The sequence below is a fragment of the Terrapene carolina genome, unplaced genomic scaffold (assembly GCF_002925995.2).
Source record: "Terrapene carolina triunguis isolate 2854851 unplaced genomic scaffold, T_m_triunguis-2.0 Scaffold998, whole genome shotgun sequence".
NCBI classification, from domain to species: domain Eukaryota; kingdom Metazoa; phylum Chordata; order Testudines; family Emydidae; genus Terrapene; species Terrapene triunguis.
In genome coordinates this window covers 2,423,380-2,445,134 of record NW_020665349.1, presented here as the reverse complement: position 1 = coordinate 2,445,134, position 21,755 = coordinate 2,423,380, and the positions used below count along the sequence as shown (strand labels likewise).

At 57.9% G+C, this 21,755-nt stretch overlaps 1 protein-coding gene across 1 annotated transcript in view; it reads right to left on the bottom strand.

The window, feature by feature from the left end:
- Positions 1–21,755, bottom strand: part of CNTFR (ciliary neurotrophic factor receptor) — a 294,709-nt gene that overhangs the window by 115,530 nt on the left and 157,424 nt on the right. The window contains exon 4 of the mRNA XM_029913865.1: positions 12,486–12,716. Coding sequence (XP_029769725.1) covers positions 12,486–12,716 — 231 coding nt within the window. The remainder of the gene's footprint in view (positions 1–12,485; positions 12,717–21,755) is intronic.

Sequence of the window (21,755 nt, the reverse complement as noted above, 5' to 3'; positions counted from 1 at the left end):
AGTTGGCACTCTCAGTTGGGTTCCGCCAGAACCGCATCGTCACAGTGCCCGATGGCAGGTTTGCCTCGGTCCCCACCAGGCTTTTCAGATGTGTGGCGAGAGGAGCTCTTTGCCCAACAAGCTGCTGAATCTCTGGGACCCGGAGAGATTCCAGGCAAGGTGCAAACGTTCTGTGGTTAGCTACACCCTGCACGGAGCCGGGCACGTACCGGGAGGCTCCTTTGATGGAACACAGAGCCTAGTGCGGAGAGAGCGAGCAGCTTCCACTCCCGGGACAAGATCATAAACCACTTTAATAAGGGAGTCCCTCCCCCGCCCCGATTCAAGCGAACACTGTCTTGTTTAGTTGGCAGCGAATGCTAAAGACCCCCGGGGAGCTCGGGCGAGGAGGAGGGGGAGAAAAGGGACATCTGTTTAGAGCATTTCCACTCCATGCTCTCCCAGGCTATTGCTATCTCTTCTTGTCAAAATTTATCAACTGCGTAATTGTTTAAACAGCATTAAAGTGCTTGGAGCAAGAGCGACTGGAAATTGTCCTGCAGTTGCCTGTAGTACTGACACTGACAGCTCAGGAGGGATCAGGGAGGGGAATGATCCATGGGCTGCCAAAATCCTCCAACTCACGATCTCGGGGGAAACACACCCCGGCTTGCCTGAGACCCCCCCTTCCTCTCAGCTCCCCTCCTTGTTTCCCAGACCCCAAATTCTCCTCCCCCACCACAGAGCCCTGCTGCAATCCCATTTATTATTCTAAATTATTTACAGCAATGATGCCAGATTGGGAAACCACAACTAATGACACTGTCATTCAGGCTAAAGACACCCAGCTTCACCTTGGACTGAGCGCCCGGCAAGATAAGCTATTTGCTGCATCCCTCGCTGTGTGTCTGAGCCCCCCCGGGCCACCTGGGACTCGTCAGGTGAGCCGTGGCAGGAGAGGTGGGGATGGGGAAAGCGGTAGGGGGTAGGAGATGGGACACAATGAGATAGTTCTAATCCCTTTCCATTGGAGGGCCGGAAAAAGCTTTTCAAATGTTAATTGAGGTGCTTTTTACATGGGGGAAACTGAGGCACAAAGAGGGTAAGGACCACGCCTCCAAACCACAGGAAGCTGCAGGTTGCTCAGCACCTCTCAAAACCTGGCACTAAGCGACCAAGAAGCCATATAGCAGAGCCAGGAATATACCACGTCTCCCTCTCCCACTCCTGTGCTTTATCCCCTCTGATTTCTTGCCAAGGTGTGGCTGCAGGGGTGGGGCGAGCAGGGGGAGGGCAAGGGCGTGGTATGCTCAGAGGCCACTGCTTCCTGCTGACAAAAGGAGATGTTTCCTTATCGGGTTAGTGTGTGGACAGCCCCGGAGCGCCGGGACTGGCGGTGTCCACCCCCCCCAGGACACGACAGGACTTTCCCCGAGATCGGACAGGTGAAGAAGACACCAGTGGCATGGGAATGCCAGGCAGGGTCCTTGCCCATCTCCACCCTGCACCCTGTGCGTCCATCTCCACTGGGCTGGAGGGGTCATTTCCAGCTCAGGTGGCTACACCCGCACAAGCGCTGTTTGAGCCAGGGCACTGAGACCAGAAGTGCAGCAGCTGCCGTGTGGGCTAGCCGCCCCGGTGCAATCCCATCGGAGATCCTGGGGACGGAGCTTTGCCGCTGCCCGCATCAGGGCAGCCAGACCGCGGTGCTTAGCGCGCTGACTCCATCCGAGCTAGCCAGGTACGACTGCCCGAGCTGGAACGTAGGCCTGGAGCTGCAGTGCAGCCAGGCCCTGTGGGGAGCAGCCGGGCTGTTAACCCCAGCAGAGTTTGTTCCCTGAACGTCGGGACGGGATTCCGATTGGATCTGATCACCCGTGAATGCCACCGGCCAAACAGCAGACCGCAAACCTCGCAATGTAACCCCCCCAGGGCTGACGCCTGCCCCCACGGGTAACTGCTCTGGGAAAGGCGAGGGAGGGCCCTGGACATAGGGGCTACGTAGAAGGGCACCACCAAGCTAGGAGCAGAGGCTGGTGTCTCTGGCCAGCCAACAGGGAGCCAGGAAGATGTGGGCGGCAGGGGAGTGAGAGGTTCTCTCCCATCCCCGCTAGCAAACACCATGGCACAGGCGGCCCCCTGGAAACTCAGCGCCCGCCCGCGGCAGGAAGTTCACAAAAATATTTTGACAAGGGGCACTTAGCCGAGCCGCACCCACCCTCCCCAGAGAGGGGCCCAGTGTAAACAGAGCGCCGGATCCCCACGCCACCAGGACCCCCGTCACGCCCCGCTCACTCGGCGTGGGACGTCCCTGAGATGATGCGGCTGGAGCTTCATTGCTGTCAGCACTGCCGACAGCTCGGAGAGGGAAGGCGAAGATGGGGCGAGGGCTGTGGGAAGCTGCTTACACAATGGTTTGGCTTCTTTAAGTATTGTGTCGGGTTTGTCATGTTAACAAGGATAAACAAGTCGGGGGAAATCTCCCGGCTGACGCCGGGGCTTTGGCATTCACAGGGGGCGGGGGGAGACCGAGGAAGACCGGGGGTGTGTGTGGATTTAGTGCTCATTAAAGCTAGAGGCTGGGGATGGGGCTGCCATGGGGCTGCCAGGCAATGGCTGAGGTTCCCCTCTAGCCTGCCAGCCCCATATACCTCAGCGTCTCTGTCCTAGTAGCACAGCCCGGCGCACCGAATGGAAAAGGCCGGCTCTGGTGCTGGGGGAGTTGGGGTGCAGGAAAATCCCCCCTGGGGAATAAGATGAGAACCTCAAACTCATTTTGCTTGTGCCCCCAAATCCAGATGCAAGCCCAGGTTTTCAGGTGACCAGCTAGAGCTGTGAACTCACTCACCCCCATGGGGTTTCCGAGTGAATCCCGCTGACGGCCATGCAGCTGGTCCTCACTCACGCTGGGACGGCCGAGATCGGAGCGAGGATCTCGGCTGCCCCAACACAGTCACTAATGCCCAGGGGAGTGCTTCCGGGGGCTTTGGATCGGGGCCGCAGCAAGGCAGGCCAGCTTTAGCGGCAGCGTCTCAAGGACGTGGAGAGTAAAAGAAAACCTACAGATGCAGCAGATCATGTCACCCAGCTCGAACTGACCTCGGTTCCCAGCTGCCAGGTGCCCACAGCCCCCCAAAACCCGCCACGGCAACAGACACTGCTTGGCCCACGTTGGCGACTGAATTCCCCTCTGCCAATGGGGCAGCGTTGGGTGTGTGCTCCCCCTCCTGCTATCTGTGCTGTATCTGTTCCGTGGCTAAACAATCCCCAGGGTAGATGCCAGGCAGCACTCCCAATGCTAAGGCCAGGGCTACCCTACAAACTCACATTGGCACAGCTACGTCGCTCAGGGCTGTGAAAACCCCACGCAGTGAGACCGACCTCAGCCCTAGTGTAGACAGCGCTGTGTCTCCGGGCGAGCGGTATGTGTCGAAAAGCCCTAACTGAATAGCCTAGGGGGTGACGGGGGGAAGTGAAAACTGTGAGGTGGAGGGGGGGAGATGGCTGCACAGCTCGGTGTGCAGAGCCCGGGTGGGGATGGGGTTAGTATGCACGTCTTTACTGATGCAGGCACCGGGCAGGCTCCGACAGCAGCCAGTGTCTGTTCCCAGCTCCCGCGGAGGTATTTCTCTTCCCTCGTGCTTTATTACTTGGGCCATTAGCATGGAAACTGGAGCATCAGAATTCCCTTGAGATGCCTCTGCTCCTACTGCTTGTTCCACCTCTGACTCAGAGTCAGTCTCTGATCTGCCTAGGCATTTATACCGGCTTATTGCAGTAGCTCGATGCCCAAAGACAGGGAAGATCTGCCAGCTCACGGCTTGGGCCCAGTCCTGCAAGCCCAACACAGGCAGGACTCTGCTGGAAGGTGATGGGAATTTTGCCTGAGAGAGGACTGCAGGCCCAGGCCCAGGAGCTGATGTACGGTCTTTCCTACTGCACTAGAGCCAAAGTGCAAAGCGCCCCAGGGTCAGTTCAGAGCACCAGAGGCAGATCAGCTGAAGTCCCTGTCTTTGCAGCCTCCTGTGGATGAGACCTTCAAAAACTCAGCTGCTGTGTGTGGACGGTGGCGAGCCCATGGTAGTATTTGGTAAGAGTGTGGGTTTGCATTGGGTACCCTCCCCTTGCCCAGTGTTCTCCGCTGTTCTCCGCCCCAGCGATATGACCGGGTGACCAGTGCGACCTGGGGATCCAGAGATGAGTCGATTACAGCGTGTGCGCACCTTCCTGCAGAGAAAATACCAGCTACTAACGGACTCTCTAACCTAGCCGAGAAAGGTACAAGAGCCGACAGTTGGCGGTTTAAGCCAGGCACATCCAAATGATGCAGATTTTCAAGTGAGGCTGGTTAATCATTGGACCCACGGCCCCAGGGAAGTGCTGGATTCTTCAGCTCTTGATGTCTTCACACCCCAGCCTGGTTGCCTTTCGGGAAGGGAGGCTTTAGCCAAACCCAAGTTATCGGGCTTACCAGAAGGGTAAGGCCTGGGCTATACACGAGGTCAGAGTAGATGATCTGATTGTCTTTTCTGGCCTTAAAATCTCTGGATCAAAGATGATCTATATAAATGCAAGGCGGTGTTATTCCATCGGCTCTCCATGAGGTGCCCAGAGACACTTGGAGGAACAGAAAGAGCAGGGAATGTCAGATTTCACAGGGTTATTAGCCAAGACCGACAGGCTCTCCTGAGAGGCCGAGCAAACTGGGCTTCTTAGAGACCGGGAGCTCCTTCGATGGGGTCTAATGAATGCTCCTCTCTTGATGATGAGCCCCCACTGTCCCCTGCTTGCCACGGCACGGCTCAGAGCTCCCGGCCTCCCCGGCCCTCACAGCTGCTCCGTGTTTACAGCGGGAAGAAGGGATATTTTTATTGTTTCTGACATCGGCTGCCCTGGATTATCATAGTGTACACGGCAAGCCAAGACAGCACCACTCTGCTAGGCTGCAGCCGGGCAGCTTGCCTGCGAGGGAAGGGAAGGAATGCGGCGGTGATAACATGTGTGTGTATGCGCCTGGGCGGGAGGGCGATTAGACCCATTCAGTCAGCATGTGCAAAGGGCCTTCTCCTTCGCTCTCACACCCCTTGGCAGGGCCGAGCGAGTCCTGCAGGGGACCGAGGTGGAGAGGTCGCTCCTTGCCTTTGAACGGGTTTGTTTGTCTGGTTCTGCTCCTAATTCCATTAGAACTAATTGCATTTGGGAGTGCGGTCTGGTGTCATGTTTTGTTTTGTTTTAAAGGCTGGGCTATTAATTTGCATATCCTTACCCAGCATGCCTTTCCCAGCCCTCAGCACTTCCAGGGCCTGAAATCTGTGCACAAGCAGCGAGGTTCATGGGTTGAGTTTTTGAGCTCTGAGCGATCCAACCCCCTTAGGACTTGGAGGCTGAATTCTGAGGGTTGTGTGCCCAGGAAAATGATCTGCATTTAGATTAATAGCACATCGTAATAATCTAATCTAATTTGTAACACTCCCACCACTGTGGTTTATTGGTGAGCTGTGGGTCACTCCTGTGCCTCACCGTTCTCTCTCTGTAGGGGATACTGTGCTGATGTATTGAGGTGGCAATTAACAAAGCGATCCCAGGCTGTTCTACCTTATAGGCACAGCCAGGTTAATCTCACCTGCAGGGTTCCCCAAACCTGCTGTCACCAGTCCCAAGCACAGACAGCGCCGTGCTGAGGAACATGGTGGGCCTGAGGACACGGAGACTCGCTGAGTGTCCGCCCAGCACCTTTCCCAGTCCAACAGCACCCCCCGAGTCGCCCCACTGCACCCCCTTGAGTCACCCCACATCCCCCCGTCATCCACAACACCCCCCGAGTCGCCCCACTGCGCACGCCCTGAGTGACCCCACTGCACCCCCTGAGTCACCCCATAGCACCCCCCTGAGTCGCCCTGCAGGACCTCCTCGAGTCGCCCCAAATCTCCCCGAGTCGCCCCACTGCGCATGCCCTGAGTCACCCCACTGCGCCCCTCGAGTTGCCCCACTGCACCCCCGAGTCACCCCATAGCACCCCTCTGAGTCGCCCTGTAGCACCTCTCCGAGTCGCCCCACATCTCCCTGAGTCATCCACAGCACCCCCTGAGTCACCCCACTGCACCCCCAAGTCACCCTACAACATCCCTCTGCAGCACCCCCCAAGTCACCCCACTGCACCCCCAAGTCGCCTTATAGCACCCCCCCAAGTCACCCTGAAACACCCCTCCCAAGTCACCCCGCAGCACTCCCCCAGAGTCACCCCACAGCAGACACTGACTCACTGGGCCATTAGGGGCACCAATGATTCAAAAGGGAGAGCGCCCCCTACTGACACACCCACACACCTGCCCGCAGTACAGCGCCCCACTAGCACAGTGCTGGGACATTGGGGTCAGCATTGACTCAGAGGGGAGAGTACCCCCCGCACTGCTCCAGCAGCATAGCGCCCCCTAGTGCTGCCCCAGGGTGAGCTCTCATTTCAAGGCGAGCGCTCACTCTACTGAGTAGGGCTGCCGCCTCCGAGGGCTACTTATTACTTACAAGGCAGAGACCCCACTGCTTCTCACATCATGCCACGGCACTGGCCAACCAGCTGCGCCCACCCCCACCGCCCAGCCCCGTTTCCCAGGCCAGGCCCGGCCCCTCTCTTCCCCACAGCTCTGGGCCCCCAGACTCCGGCCTCCCAGCCCCTGCAGCTGGACACCCCACTGGCTACTAGGTAGGTAGCAGGGGGCAGTTCAGTCTCGCAACGCCCCAGCCTTTGTGCCGCCACCTCCCCTTCAACCCCATGAATCTGCCCCTGCCCTGCCCCCATTTCCACCCGCTTGCTGGTCCTGGCCACCCATCGGTGCACGGTGCCGTCTGGCTGGGATGCGGGCACTACCCCTGTCTCTGAGCAGGCTTGGCAGAGCGATGTATTATCACGCAATTGACAAAACCCGGGACTTTTCATGTCCCGAGAAGACTTGCAGATTTCTCGTGGCGGCTACTTGGAAAACGGGTCGATCCTGGGAAAACCTGGGCTGATGGCAACCCTAAGAGCCAGTCGCCCACACTTCTCCCTGCAGCACAGCACCCCCAACGCTGAACCGGACTCCGAAGAGCCAACCACCCCCCTCCCGCCGGCTGCCCACTCACACAGCTGCAAGATGGGGGCCACACTCTGTCCCCACTAGCTGAGCAAAGGACACATTTCCCGTGATCAGCAGCACCTCATCGGCTCTTCCTACCCCTTGGGGCAGCGCAGTAGGGTGACCAGATGTCCGATATTAGGGGCTTCGTCTTATATACACAACTATACCCCCCAACCCCTGAAAAAAAAGTCCTCTGATTTTTCACACTTGCCATCTGGTCACCCAAAGAGTTCAAGGGATCCGTCCCACGAAGGGGTAGGTAGTCTGGTGGTTTTCATGGAGATGTTTTTCTTTCTCTCTTCCTTTTTTTTTTAAGGGAAGGGAGGGGGGGAGCCCAGCCCCAAACCGCAGCTGGAGCCCAGCTGAAGAGCAAAGCGACTTCTAAGGCAGAGGAACCGGGGGTTGTTATTATTTATTAGCGGCTAATGCTTGATTGTCCGCTAATCAGGCCAGAGAAGACAAATGCGGGCCATCCCGGCCCCCCGCTCACATGTGGTTTCTGTTGCTTTGCCTGTCTTCCCCTCCCCTCCCAGGTTGGGTTTTGTTTGTTTTTCTGTTAATTTGGTTGTTTTTCCATGTCGTTTTCCGTCAAACCGCATGTTTTTTCCCTTCATCTCGCCAGCCATTTAGTGACAGGCAGGCGGGGAAGGAGTCCGGCACGGAGCCCTTCTCTCCAGCTCTGGTGGGTGGCCCCCTGCCAGCTCCAGCGCTCTGCAGAGTCCAACGCGCTGCATTCCAGTCCACGCGCTCACCTGCACTGCAGGCAATTAGGGACACATGGTACAAGCGGAGCTGTCAGCTCCCCCTCGACAGATCCCCTAGCAAAGAGCAGTCATGCGCTTAACGGGCTTCTCAAGCGACGGATTCCTCCGGGCCGGCTGCTGTGCCGCGCGATGGTGCACGCTGAGGCTGGCTCCCGCTCACTCTGCCGCTTCCCCCGGCTCCTCTCTCCGCTCCTGCCCCAGCCTCTGGAGAGCTGACCTGGGATCTAGCCCTAGCCCTCCCTATGCATCTGGTTAGAGCGCTCTCCCACCTGGACGCCGACGCAAGCGGCCCTGGCTAGAATGAATGGCGGGCGATCCGGACTCTGACTTAGCAGCTCCTAGGGGCTGTGGGAGCGTGCTCATGGGTGCATGATTAGACCCAAGCCAGCTAGATGTGTCCCGGGATGGAGAACTTGGTTCCCTCCAGCATATGGATGACCTAGGAGCTCCTTTACTGGAATCCATGGCCATTAACTCAAGTCCCCCTTCCACGTTGCCTGGGAGGCCTTCCTGGTCCCATTTGCACAGACACCTCGTTCTCCTCTTTTGGCCGGCCTTCTGCCTCTAACGATCCTCTCCTCTCTGGCCCGTTAAAATTATTTTTATAACAGACTATAAAAAAGAGAGCCATGTGCCAAACCTCAAGAGCACATCTCTGTTACAGCCACTCCCCCGCCCTCGGGCCCTGCGTCGCCTAACTCGGAGCGTGAGCTCTCCGGGTCGGCCGGGAGCTTGTCTTCTAGCCTTGCTCTGTGACGGCTGAGCTCCCCCGGGGCGCTCCGGGTCCACCCCCTTCCTGACCCCGCGCGATCCATTGCACAGAGCTGTGCTCTGCAGGAGAGAATTCCCTGGATGGAAAGTCCCATCGCATCCCCGTCCCCCGGCACGTCTAGCCCCGCTCACCCAGCACAAATCCCCCGGGCAGTGGGACGCCGCTGGGAGCACCAAGAGCAGCCAAGGGTCCTGATTCCACAGCCCTGTGCAGCCTCGTGGGTGTAAATGGGAATCACTCCAGCGAAGGCAGCACTTGGCTGAACCGAAGCTCAACTCTCCAATCTCTGCGCAATCTGTTATGTTCACTGGGCTCTAAGACCGTCGCCTACGTGAGTGCAGTGAGGGCCCAACCCCCAGGGCAAACAGCCAGAGGGATGTAGCCTGAAACAATTGGGCCAGGGGGCCATCCAGTCCCGCTCCTCATCTAGGACACTGGCCAGCGCCTTCAGAAGGAGGAAGAAGAAAGCCCATAATGGAGAATTCCAGAAGGATCCACGCTTCCCACGAGTGAGTGGCTGCTTTGAGCGAGACCCGGCCATGCAGTCACACAAGTCAGGCAGATTTAAATCTGGGCCTTTGACGTCCGGGCACTACCTGGCCATGACATCATCCCGTGAGGGGCGGGATTTCCAATGCACAGAAAGTGGCTCCACGTGGCCCGCTCAAAGGAGAGGCCGTGGCTTTAAAGGATCAGTGGGCATGGACCTGTTCCTGAGTGGCTCTTTTTTTAATGGCCAGCCAACGACACGAGAGGATACTGAAGAGGTGGATAACTGTGCCTGTCCCCAGAATGGGAGATCCCTTTGCAGGAGGAGGAGGGTCCGGTGGGCTGAAGCGGCTCAAACCCAGAAGCTGGGGATGGGGCGTTGTGACCATTTGCACCCTTCCTTCGAACCCTGCCCTGCCTAGGGCGGAGACGGTGCCAGCACCAAGCTGTGAGCCAACTCTTGTCCTGGCCCCATAGCAAGGGCCCCAATGCTGAGTCCAACCTCCATAGGGTGCACCCCAATGCTGAGCTAAGCCGGGATTTCAGGCAGGGCTGGGGGCACCTCTACACGGCCCAGATCCAGGCTGGAAAGCGGCTCTGAGCTCGGCGCGGTTCTTGTTTTCACCCTGGGTGAAAGGAGGGGTCCTTGTCCACTCAGGGACATGCCCCTCTGCAGCAGCACATCTCTGCACTGAGGTTATTAATTCCCTGAGAGGAAGAGGCAAGTGAGTAGGGTGGGGGTAATGGAGGGAGAGGGGGAGGAAAAACTTGCAGAGAGCTTCCAGTTAAAATCCAGGCAATTAAATTAATTACCAGAAAAAGCATCTCACCTGATTAGTTCCGTGCATATTTAATTACATTAGCAACATCGGGCATTCGCTTATTTCTTTATCTCCTGCTCTGTCTGCTGGGCTCACAGCCCCGGCACTGTCCGAGCTCTCCCCAGCCTGCCGCAGCCCAGGGAAAGCCGAGAGCGAGTGAAATCCTGCGCTAATAGAAACCAGCAGGATATCAGCTCTAAAGCCGACCCATTCCCACGGGCCCCTAAGTGGATTGACGGGGATTATTATTAGTGAGGTGCTTAGCAGATGTAAGAGCCATTGCAAAGTCATGGCTATGCCACAGCTGGAAAGGAGCCTTCGGAGGCGACAAGCCGAGCCAGGCCCCCTCCTTCTCCCCCCAGATCTGGGCTCCAGCTTCCCTTTCCCTGCGTGCAGAGCTCAGCTGCTCCCAACCCGGTTTCCAACGGGAAGGATTTCTGGTGGGCGTCAGTGCCTCTCCCGGCACAGGGACGGCATTGGGTGTCATGCCCCCCAAAGTCACCCTGGAGCCAGAGAGGCTCTGAATTGGGGGGTGGGGGCACAGAATGGGCCCCAGGGGTGAGTCCAGCCTGACCGAGAGTCACTTACTCAACAGGGTTGCCACTAAATGATGCACCCACTTGGGCCTCTCCACTGCACAAGGCCTCATCAACCCACCATCCAGCCCCTCCACGGCTTCTCTGCCACCTCCCGCCCCCTCCTCCCCATCTGCTGACTCATCTGTAGATTTCCCCTCCTTCTCCCTAACTCCCCCCAGCCCTGGATCACCCCAGCAAACCACCCACTTGCTGCCCCGTCACCGGCAACTCTTGATAAGGTGCCGCCACCGCGGGGCCTTCGCCCACAAGAAGTGGTTCTCTCCTCATTCTGTCTCCCATGCTCTTTGCCGGCAGCCACATGCCTCTGGCCCTAGTGCTTATTTGCTGCCTTTGGTCCCCCGCTTGTACCCAGCCGGGTCTGGTCCCACCCTCTCCGGACAACATCTTGCTGACTTTCTACAAGAACAAATCCGTCGTGACCTCCCGCCCTCGGTCCACACCCTGTCCTCGTCCCTGCCCATCACACACACCAAGGATTCTCATCTCATCTGCTCCTCTAGGCCTTCCACCTCTCCCCTGGACACCAGCCCCTCTAGCTACTGAGCGTCCTTCACCCATGGAAAAAAGAGACCATGACTGGATCCTAAGGCATACATAGGAGGGGGCAGAGTTAAGGTTACACCTGAATTCTGGCATTTCCTGACTTGCGTGTCCCTCACTTTACGATCTGAATAATGTCTGTTTAATATGTGTGTGCGGGGGCGGGCGGGGTGTGTGTAGATTAATACAGCATCATCCTGCCGCAGCGTTAAACTTCACAGGTGGCATGTGACAGGGCTGGCTGCTTCCGAAGCTCCCCCTCGTGACCCAGGGTCATGCTCCAGGCAGCCTGCCTCAGTTTCCCCGCTGGGACTGTGCAAATAAAACTTCCCGGCAGGCTTTTTCTTGGGCAAAAGTATCCCTCCTTGGGGACTGGGTTTATTAATATAAAAGAAACTGCTAATAAAACAAACTCCCAAACAGTCCATTCATAAGTCCACAGAACCCAAGGTTTTCCTTCCCCTTCCCAGGCCTCCTAGCCTGGAGCAACTCTCAGGGTCTTCCCTGCAGGAGCCTTTCCTCACTCTCTGCGGACTCTGCTACAGCTTCCTGGGCTTGCCTCCTTTTAGGGAACTACGTGATTGAACCCTCGTTCTGTGATGAGGGCTGGCTAGCCCCAGCCCTCTGGCCCGTAAGGGGCGAGCCACCCTGCTACCTGGCTGCTCCCAGATTGACGTTCACCATTCATGGCTGGTGAGTTAGGCTGAAGAGGCCTTTCATGTCAGATCATTTGTCATTCCCAATCAGAAATGCCCCGCTGGCCCCTTGGATGGACCCCGTAAGGTGAAACAAGCGTTTAGAGAAAAGACCCATGATGCACCGGGCTGGATGGCCCGAACCCAGGAATCTTGGCTGATATCGCCACCTACACACGCATCCCGTCCTGTGAAATACACAGTTGCCATCACCTATACGCTCCGAGTCCCGTGAATTCTAGTGTCTGTCGCTTACAAACACACGCTCATAGTCTCCCACGCAGCAACTACAATCATGAAGGCCTTGCTCCAGCCACTCATCTGAGACGGCCCCACCGCGGCGCGGCCAGAATCACCCCATAGAGCTAAGCACGCTTTGCCGATTGCTGGGAGAATCTCCCCCTTCCCTCAATCCACAACGGTGGACGTGAGTCCATTATTCCTCCGGGCTGCACCATCATGTGGGCCTGGATAGGGGAGCATCACCTTGCGCCTAGTGAGCCAAGCATCAGTTACCCTATGATGGGGGGCCAGGCTGCTGCCAGGCGTGGGGGAGGAGATGCCCAGTGCTGGGTTGTGTTATCGGGGTGCGGTGCAGAATAGATAAGCAGGGAGCTGACACCAGGAGGGGGCCGTGAAGGGAACAGGCCGAGCAGCTCTCACGGTCTATCCCCAAGGAGGCGCCCGGACCTCGCGCTAAGACGTACTCACTTCCCACTTTCAGGTAGGTCTGGTATTTGAGGTGCCACGAGGAACCTTCATAGCAGGCGTACTGGCCGCTGTGTGCGAGGTCGACATTCTGCAGCACCAGGTGCGACCCGTTGAGGTGGGACTCATCGATGTCGGTGCCGTTGGCCGTCCAGGTCACGACCGCGTCCCAGTCCATCGCCCCGCACTGCATGGTCACGTCCGCGCCCAGCCGCTCATACTGGACATGGGTGTCTGAGGAGACAGAAGAAGAAGCCCGAGGTGAGCTCTAAGCGTGTCTAAGTGAGCCGCACTCGGGGGCGTGGAAATGGTGAGAGAGAGAGACCCCGGAGCTACCCTGCAAGAAAGTCTGAGAGTTAAGTCACCCCACAGCATGACCCGAACACAGCTCCGTAGCCAGGCCCTCGCGGGTTCTAGTCCCAGCTCTGACACTGACTCACTGTACAGCCCTAGGCACATCCTTTAAATCCTTGATGCCTCAGCTTCCTCACCTACACCGCACTGGCACTGACACGGGCCTGCCCACCCCGGGAAGCTGCTTGGAGATCTAGAGCTGGAAGAGTCCCCACCCTCTCCTCGTTAGCCCCACTTCCCACGGCAGGGCTTACGAAGGCAGAGAGAGCTCGCGGGGCTCGGCTTAGAGGGCTGGAAGCTGACCTGGCATCCAAGCCCCATCTACTCTAGTCCTATCAGCCTCCTGGGGGACCTTGGGCTGGTAGATTCAGCGGGACAAGGGTCCCTCCCTACTGCGGAGCTGGGCGAGGCAGGCAAAGGAGTTCCCTTTGTTTGCAACCTGCTTTAACCATGACAATCATTCGGGCTTTTCCTCTGCAGATCTCAGTGCCCTTCCCAAGGGGGGCGGGGCACAGCCCATCATCCCCATTTTAGGTTTTTAATGAACAGCTGTCTGTGCCCCAGCAACAGCGCCAACCTGTTCTACTGCCTGGTACTCCTCGGCTGGGGGACTGGTGCTACCGGGCAACCAGAGGGAGCGACAGCGGTTGGGAGTTAAGGGTTTCTACCAGGTCATTTGTCTCCCCCCAGGCACAGACAGCAGTGACTAGACTGGCATTGCGATGGGCAGTGGGAATCCATGGACACCGGCGTCCAGGGTCAGGCCATCTAATGATGTGATGTTAGTGGAGTTGCCTAGAGAGGCCTATTCCGCAGTACCCATCTGCTAGTCCTCTGGGCTGGGGAGGCTACATCTCTAGTCTCTCTGTCGTTGGTCCCTGTGTCTGGGAGGGAAGGAGATGTAACGCCCATGGCTTCAGGAGGGGCTGGATGATTGTTGCTGGTGGTACCGGGTGGTTATGAACAAGGGGGAAAGCCCATGCGTTAGGACAGGGAAGATGACGATTACGCACAAAGGAACATTCATTCACAGGCAGTCAGACTCTGTTTCCGTGTGGCAAAGCTGATTGGAAAAGTTCGGCTGGGACATGCTTTCTGTGGAGTTTGCCGGTTCAACATTCAAACGTTTCGTGGAGACGGTTCAGTTTCAGCAGTTTCAGTCTCCCCACGTGGTCTGACTCAGAGCCGGGAACCCCAAGGCTTCCCGGGGCTGTGGCATCCTGCCAGGTGGACTCCCATGGAATTAGGGACCTCCAGGGTCCACAGCTGGCTGATTACGCTGTGCGTGCAATTTGCGCACACAGTCGCGATAACTGTGTGTGCAAAGCTGGGGGCGCGGCTGTGCGGATGTTTCTGCATCGTTTTGAAAACCGGGACCTGGACACAGGGAGTGTGGGTGAGGATTGTGACTGTGCAGAACATAGAGCAAGGCACGGACGCTGCCCGGAGGACCTTACACTCTAAAGAGATGGACAATGCAAGTGCACTGGGTGGCTCAGTGTTCGACAGTTCCCCAAGGGACCTCAAGAGACCCAGGCATTAGAGTTCCTCAGGAGACACTCAGAGGCTGAGTGGGTGGGACCATCCTGCTGCGTGACAGCGGACGGGAGCGATGGTCTGTTGTGGGATCCTCCTCAGCCAGCTAGGCCAGGCCCCACACTCCCACCCGTGTCCGAGAGAAGGCAGGCTGATGCCAGAAGCTGAGCAGGAGGAGAACTCGTCCTTTGGCCACAGCCAGGAGTGCTGGAGCGAATGCATCCGTGCTCGGAGGGGATCCCGACCCCACTACGGGCAGTGGCCTTGAAGAGTGCGGAGAGGGCAGTGAAACCCCCCAGGGCCCCACACCTCACTTGGTGCTACTCGGAGCGTGCACCCCTCTTGGGCAGGCCCTGTGATCGGCACTGGATTGCCTGCCTGAGCTGGGCTTCAAACCCACACTGGCGAAGGCGAGACGCCAACTCCCACCACACCCCTCTCACTCCCTCCTCTTCCACCTCTAATGCAGCTTTTGGAGCGAGACTGACGGGCGCACGGGCGCCACATCCGATGCCGCTGGCGGGGAGCCTGACCGGAGAACGTACCAGAGTGTGACAAGCAGGGAAATCAAACCGCCAGGTCAGCATTATCATAGAATAGAAGATTAGGGTTGGAAGAGACCTCAGGAGGTCATCTAGTCCAACCCCCTGCTCAAAGCAGGACCAATCCCCAGCTAAATCATCCCAGCCAGGGCTTTGTCAAGCCTGACCTTAAAAACCTCTAAGGAAGGAGATTCCACCACCTCCCTAGGGAACCCGTTCCAGTGTTTCACCACCATTGTCCCTGATGGAAGCTGTGCTTCTCTGTCACCCTCCAGACAGTGGCTGAGCGCGTGTCTGTGGCTGGAGGGGGACGGGGAGAAGAGGACTCTGAAATTGCGTTCCTATTTGCCCATAAATGAACTGCCGTCCCAGGCTGGCTGCCAGCCGCCAATGCTCCGGCCGTGAAGAAGGATTAGGGAGCTGTTCCTAGCACTGTGGCGCATTGTCTCTGCCAGTGGCACTCTCCTCCCAAGGCGATGATTTAAGGCCCATTACGCTCTACGGACCAGGGAGAAATCCAGCAAACCACACGCTCGTCTCTGCCTGTGTTCCAGAGGCGCCCGCGGGAGCAGAGCCAGAGGGCTGAGCGTGCAGTCAGCACGGAGCAGGGCTGCTTGGCACACTCATCGACGGGGAGCGGAGCGGAGCCGCTGGCCGGGAAAGGGGACTTTGTCTGAGCTTGATCAGCTTCCACCTGCTTTTACGAGGCAGAGGGATAAACCCGGAGCCAGCCTCTCTGAACGTGACCGGGCTCCCTGCACGGAGCAGCGCTGGATGTCAAGCCTTGCGTCGGGTCACTTTGAAGGGGGCCCAAAGCCAGCGCCTCGGCTGCCAGGTGCAGTCCGGGGTGTGCGTGGAGCGCATTTACATTCACACAGCACCAGACTGACGCAGCCCAGAGATCGACGGCCTCTGCTTAGCTGCAAGACAGGGACAGCAGCCAGCATGCAGCTCCCACGCAGCCAGCCACCCACGGGGGTGCCCCAGCCCTGCTCAGGGGGGATCCGTGCTCTCGAGTTCGCCAGTCCTGGCTCATTCTTCTGAGATTGCCAGCAAACAAATATAAGAGCATCAGAGCTGCCATGCTGGGGTCAGACCAACGGTCCATCCTGCCCAGGACCCTGTCTCAGACAAGTGGCCCATACCAGAGCTTTGGGGGAGTTATGGAGTGATCCGCTCTGTCTTCCACTCCTGGCTTCTGGCAGTCAGAGGCTTAGGGACACCCAGAGCATGGATTTGCATCCCTGAACGGCTTGGCTAATAGCCACTGAAGGACCTGTCCCCCAGGGACTGATCCAGTTCCTTCCAGAACCCCTTTTGGGGACCCGTGGGAGGGACGGGGAGTTTGGAGACCTGGGTTGAATTCCTGGCTCTGTCCCATATTCCTTGTGTGACCGTGGGGGAGTGACTGCCTCTCCCGTGCCTTGCCCCCTCTACACAACGGGGGTAAACTCACCCACAGCCCGGTGAGGAGAGGGCAAACGCCACTGGTGACTGTCAGGTGTTCAGCTACTGCGGGGAAGGGGCCACGTTAGTACTCGGAGAGAGAAGTTGCTGATCATCTGCCAGGTGATAGCAGCTGCCTCTTGTTGCCAGGGGTCCGTCTACACCCCAAATTAAGGTGTGACTGTAGCACGGGCAGGCACAGCCATGCTAGTGCCTGGGTAGCAATAGCCATGAAGACCTGGCAGCACGGGCGAGCCACCCAAGTACAAACCCAGCGTGCCTGGCAGGTTGGTACTAGAGTGGCCAGCCTGTGCCACCACATCTGCTATTGTTAGCCGCAGCAGCTGGATGAGCGGGGGTACGCCCACCGGCGCTGCAGCCACACCTTCACTGGCGTACCCTAGGGCAGCATGAACAGAAGGATGCGGCATTGGGGAAAACGTCTCCATCGGGTTTGGGGCAATTCTGCAGCCCCAGCCTTGTTGGGTTTTTTTGCATTGACTCGCATCGAGGCCTGGGAAGCCCCTTTCAACCCAGAGCCTCGGGGGATGTGGGACAGGAGGGAAACCAGGACGGGGCTGTCTTCAGTCCTGGGCAGGGGGAGAAAACCAGACCACCGTTCTTTACACACAGGGCGGTGGCCCGGGGGGAGTCGCCAAGTGCTTCTGATGCAGCATTCAGGGCTTTCCCTGGAGCCCGGGGGCACTGCCAATACTGAGGTCACCTCTCCTAGTGACCTCGGCCGAAGGGCCAGACTGGGCCCTGCCAGAGACCGTAGCTGGGACCAGCCATTCTCCTGCAACCCAGGACTGCTCCCTGTTAGTGTAACAGCCCCATCACGGCCAAAGGGGGGGCACATCTGCAGGCAGGGACGGAGCTAAACAGCCCCCCAGCCACTGTCTCCCCCGCCCCCGCATGCTGGCATGCACAGAGCCCCCGCAGCGAGGATCAGCGAAGGGCAGGGTAACAAGCGACTGAACGGAGGTGGGCGTTAAGCCGCCCTGCCCCACTCCAGGGGAGGACCAGGACTTCAGGCTGCGGACGGAGCCACTTGGTGACGGGCCATGTGGGCGGTTCTATAGAGCATTACAGTCACCCGAAGCAAAGGGAGACCTGGGATCCCACCTACGACCCAATACCTCTGTGAGCACGTAAAGGAGCAGCTGAAAGCAGCTCTTCCGCGACAGACACTAGCGAAGGGACGAGATGACACGGTTTGGGAGGCGGGGCCTATGGGAGGGCGTTTTACCCGTTCCAAGTTTCCCCCGCTCAGCCGGGATCCCTACGCTGAAATTACCGCTCTCCTTTTGAATGACTCTTGACCGGCTTCCAGGCCAGCTAAAGCAGTGCAAACCCAAGCACTGCTCGGGCAAAGCAAAGCGCTGTGTAAGCACATGCAGCCAGCCGGCCCGCACACATCCCGGGTGCGACGCACGTGGGGGTGCTCAACCGTGAATCCTGATCTGTACCCCAAAAGCTAGGGCATGCAGCAAGCCAGGTTGCCCAGAGCAGAAGCACAGGCAGGTATAAAAAGAACAGGAGGGGAACCAGATTCAATGATGGGAAAATACTGGTAAATGCAGTTCAGAGAAGCCCCCAGCAGCAGCCCAAGTGCCAGGCCTGCTGCCCGGCCCTCAATCACCCCCGCGTGGGTTTCAGGCAGACCGGAGAGGGCTGGGGGATGCCAACCACAGTGCATTGCCCTGATCTCTGCCAAAGGGCCCGGCAGTGTTTCTATCACATATGCCATCTCCCAACCAGGCGGGGGGCAGCGAAGAGCCCTCCTCACTCCCCTCGGAGAAGATCCCAGCTCTGGAAACCCTGTCCCAAGTAGCGCATTCCAGCCCTGAGCCCCATCTCCTGAGATGGGTGGGCCCCCTCCACGGGGACAGTCTGGGCACCCACAGCACCTCCACAGGGACGGAGACACCCTGCACCATGCAGAGGAGGCAGCAAGGCCCTTCTGCCACCGACGCAGGAGGAGGGGGACACACAGGCAGCCTGCATGCACCTGCCAGGAGGCCTGGCTCCAGGAAGGCCAAATCCTGAAGAGGCTGAATGGGCCCATATTCCAAGCCCCCCTCTGCCTTTCCTCCACTTGCGTGCTACGCTGCTTTTCACTGCCCCAGCAGCGCAGGAGAGTCACAGCTCCCTGTGTTCTCTGCCTGTCCCGTGCGAAACGCTCCCTCCACCAGCCATCATGCCTTTCCATGCCCCTCACGCTCGGCCGGGTATTGTGGCTGCTCCCGGAAACCCCCGGGGGCCGGCTCCTGACTCGGTGCGGATGGGCCCAGCCCCACCGATGTGACCGGAGCTCAGCCAACAGACGCCCGCTGCAGATCCGCTCCGGGGGCTCTCCCAACTTGCCCCAGGGGTTCTCCGAACACAAAGCAGAAAAGAAGGGGAGATTTTTCGCATTCCTGGTGGAAGCGGCCGCTGAATGGGGCTCATTGTGCAAGGCTCCCTTGCAAGCAAATTACAGGCATTCATTACCCAACTCCGGCTGGCTGCCACGGCAATTTACAGGCTGACTTGACCCAACTATTCTCGCCACAATGTGCACCCCCTTCTACCCACACACAAGGTGGATTTGCTGCTTGTGGAATCGGGGCGGGGGGGGGAGGCACTGTTCACAGACAGGCGTCTTTCAATATTGCTAATAGCACCTTCCTCATCGGTAGGTTTCAAAGCCTTTTGCTTGAGGTGGCGCAGTATCATTGGCTCCATTTTACAGCTGGGCAAACCGAGGCACAGAGCAGCCGAGTGAGTTTGCCCAGAGGTCGCAGAGGGGGTCCATGACGGGACTGAGAATTGAATCCAAGCCTCGTGATTCACAGGCCTTTTCCCCGGCCACTGGACGTGCATCTCTCTCCCGGCTGGGTCTGACCAGCCACAAGCAACCCTCGAGGTGGTGAATGAGATCCCTGTGAGTCTATTCATATAGAATACATTTCGTATCTGCACCGCGCCGGGTGGGGGTGTGCAGAGCGCTGCAAGCAGAAGGGCTCAGAACCCTGTGACTTTCACACTAAACTAGATCAACACCACAACAGAAAAATAGCAACAGGCCCCGGGGGGAGGGAGGGGAGAAGGGCAGGGACGAGATGGGGGAAAGACTCCAGTAAACACAAGGAGGCGATGGCAGCTGGGAGAAAGGTGGCTATTCCCACCTGAGCTGATTAGTGTCGCAAACTCCGCAGGCTTCCCCACTCAGCTCTCCTGAGCTGCAGCCCCGCTGTTACTCCAGTCCCCGGCTCTTCCCTCAGCTCTGCCGGAGCTCTGCAATCCCCCCGGCTAATCTAATCCTGGGCCAACTGCAGAGATTGCCAGTGGGCCCAGTCCTGGGTCCCCTCATGGCTCGGCCACTGCATTTCCACACTGGCTTGCAGCAGTCCCTTCTGCAGAGGCACCCAGCCCTGTCCTCTAGCACCCCTATTGATTTCGCTCCTGGGCCCCGTCGCCCCACAGCCCTGAGTGGCCAGGACCCCTATCTATACCAGCCCTGCTTTCCTCCAGACCAGTAATCATGCCAAGTTGCATGTTACAGTACAGAGAAAACAAGCACATGGGCCGGCTGGGGCATGAGCCCCCTCTCAGTTGTGCCTGGAATGGAGCAGAGGGTTTAATTTTTGCTGTCAGTCCCTTCGCTCTCTTCTGCCGCACTTTGTTCCCACCCGGCCGCAGTTGCCAACAGAAACCTTCCCTTGCGGGCGGAGGAATTTCATGCAAAGGGAGGCAGTTCCTCCAGGAGTGATTTCAACCCAAATCTATCTTTGTAAGGAAACAGACGTAATGGAGTGCTGTAGATGGAGCCAAAGATATGGACCGTTCCAGGTTTAATTTGTTCGTTAGTTAATGAAGAACTGCAGTCAGTGAAGCCTTGTTTCGTTTGCTGCACTCTGGTAAATCCCTGGAGTCAGCAGCTTGGCTCTCCTGACAAGGAAAAATAATTAGCGAGAAACTTTAATTAAGAGATAACAGATGGGTGCTAAAGGACTTCCACTTAATCACTCCCAGATAGCCTGGAGCCTGATCTTGGTTTACTTCAGGGGAGTAGTAAACGATGCATCCCCCCTCCTCCGTGCAATGGGGAGCGCTTAGGGAGATTCACTGCACTAATCATGGCTGGCGAGCATGACAAGCGCTAGGTGTGCAAGTCCGTGAATCCGGGGCCTGGTGGGACTCCGAGGGCTCGTCTCAAGAGGGATCAGAAATGCAGCTTGGGGTTCTTTCTCCCCAGGTTGACCCCAGATGGGTCCTTTGCTCGTTTCCCAGCACCGCAATCGATAACTTGCTACAAATCCCTCCCTCATTCTCCTCCAGACCAAGACCAGGTCACGAGAGGCAGGAGCTGCCTTAGGGGACCTGCGGCTACTCGGTTTCAAAGAATCCATCCTGGTGCTTTAGTGACACAATGAGGGAAAGGAAAGGAAACCCTCTGCCTGTGACCAGCGTCAGGGACAGAGACTGGTGGGATGGCTGGACAGCGAGTCTGGGGCAAGTGTGGGATGCTCCAAGCTGTCTCCTAGGAAGGAGACTGTATATCCCTACACTTCTCCCCTCTCTGCTGCTGGTGGGACACCGAGCTAGAGACTGCCATGGCAGAGAAGGAGATGGTCCTGTTGCTCATCACCAAGCGACTGAGATCCAGGGAGGACAATGGCAGCTGTAGAGGGACATGTCTGAACCCCAGAAAGCCTGGAGAGGTGCATTACGTGGAAGTGTCCATGCTGGCGGTCTCCCTCCATCACTGGGGAATCTGTATGTGCAGCAGACATTCCTCACTCAACCAGTCACAGGCGGGCTCAGACCCAGGTTCCAGCTAACCCAGGACTCGATCTCCAACAGCGGCCAGTACCAGCAGCTTCATGGGAAGGTGCCAGAAACCTCCTCATAGGTGCTTATGGGGCAACCTGCCCAGAGAAGTTGGCTTCTACTCTGAAGGAGGAGGACTTAGAGCCCTTCCAAACCCCTGGTTTTATAAAGTCCGTACTATTGTAACTCGGGGTGTTCCTGTTGCTGGGCTAAATGTCCAGCCCTGTTCTGGCCCCTGCTCAGCTCTTGGCCCAAGTGGTATCCTGTGGCAATGAGTTCCGCAGGTTAACTCTATGTGGTGTGAAATCGCATTCCCTTGGGTGGGTGTTGGAGATCCCGGCTTCCAGAACGGCAGGGAAGTTGCTCTTGGACAAGTCAGCAGCTGGGCATCCTGCTGGGACTCGCTAGAATTCAGCTGGGGCAGAAATTTCAGGAGGATCATTTCTCTCTGCTGGTGTTTCTGAGAGCAGAGGCAGTGGCTGGCAGCGCGGGGGTCCGGAGTTCATTTGGGCTTCGGACAAAGCCTGAACAGGAGTGAAAATCCAGCTCTCCCGCACTGGGATCCAAGTTATACAGAGGT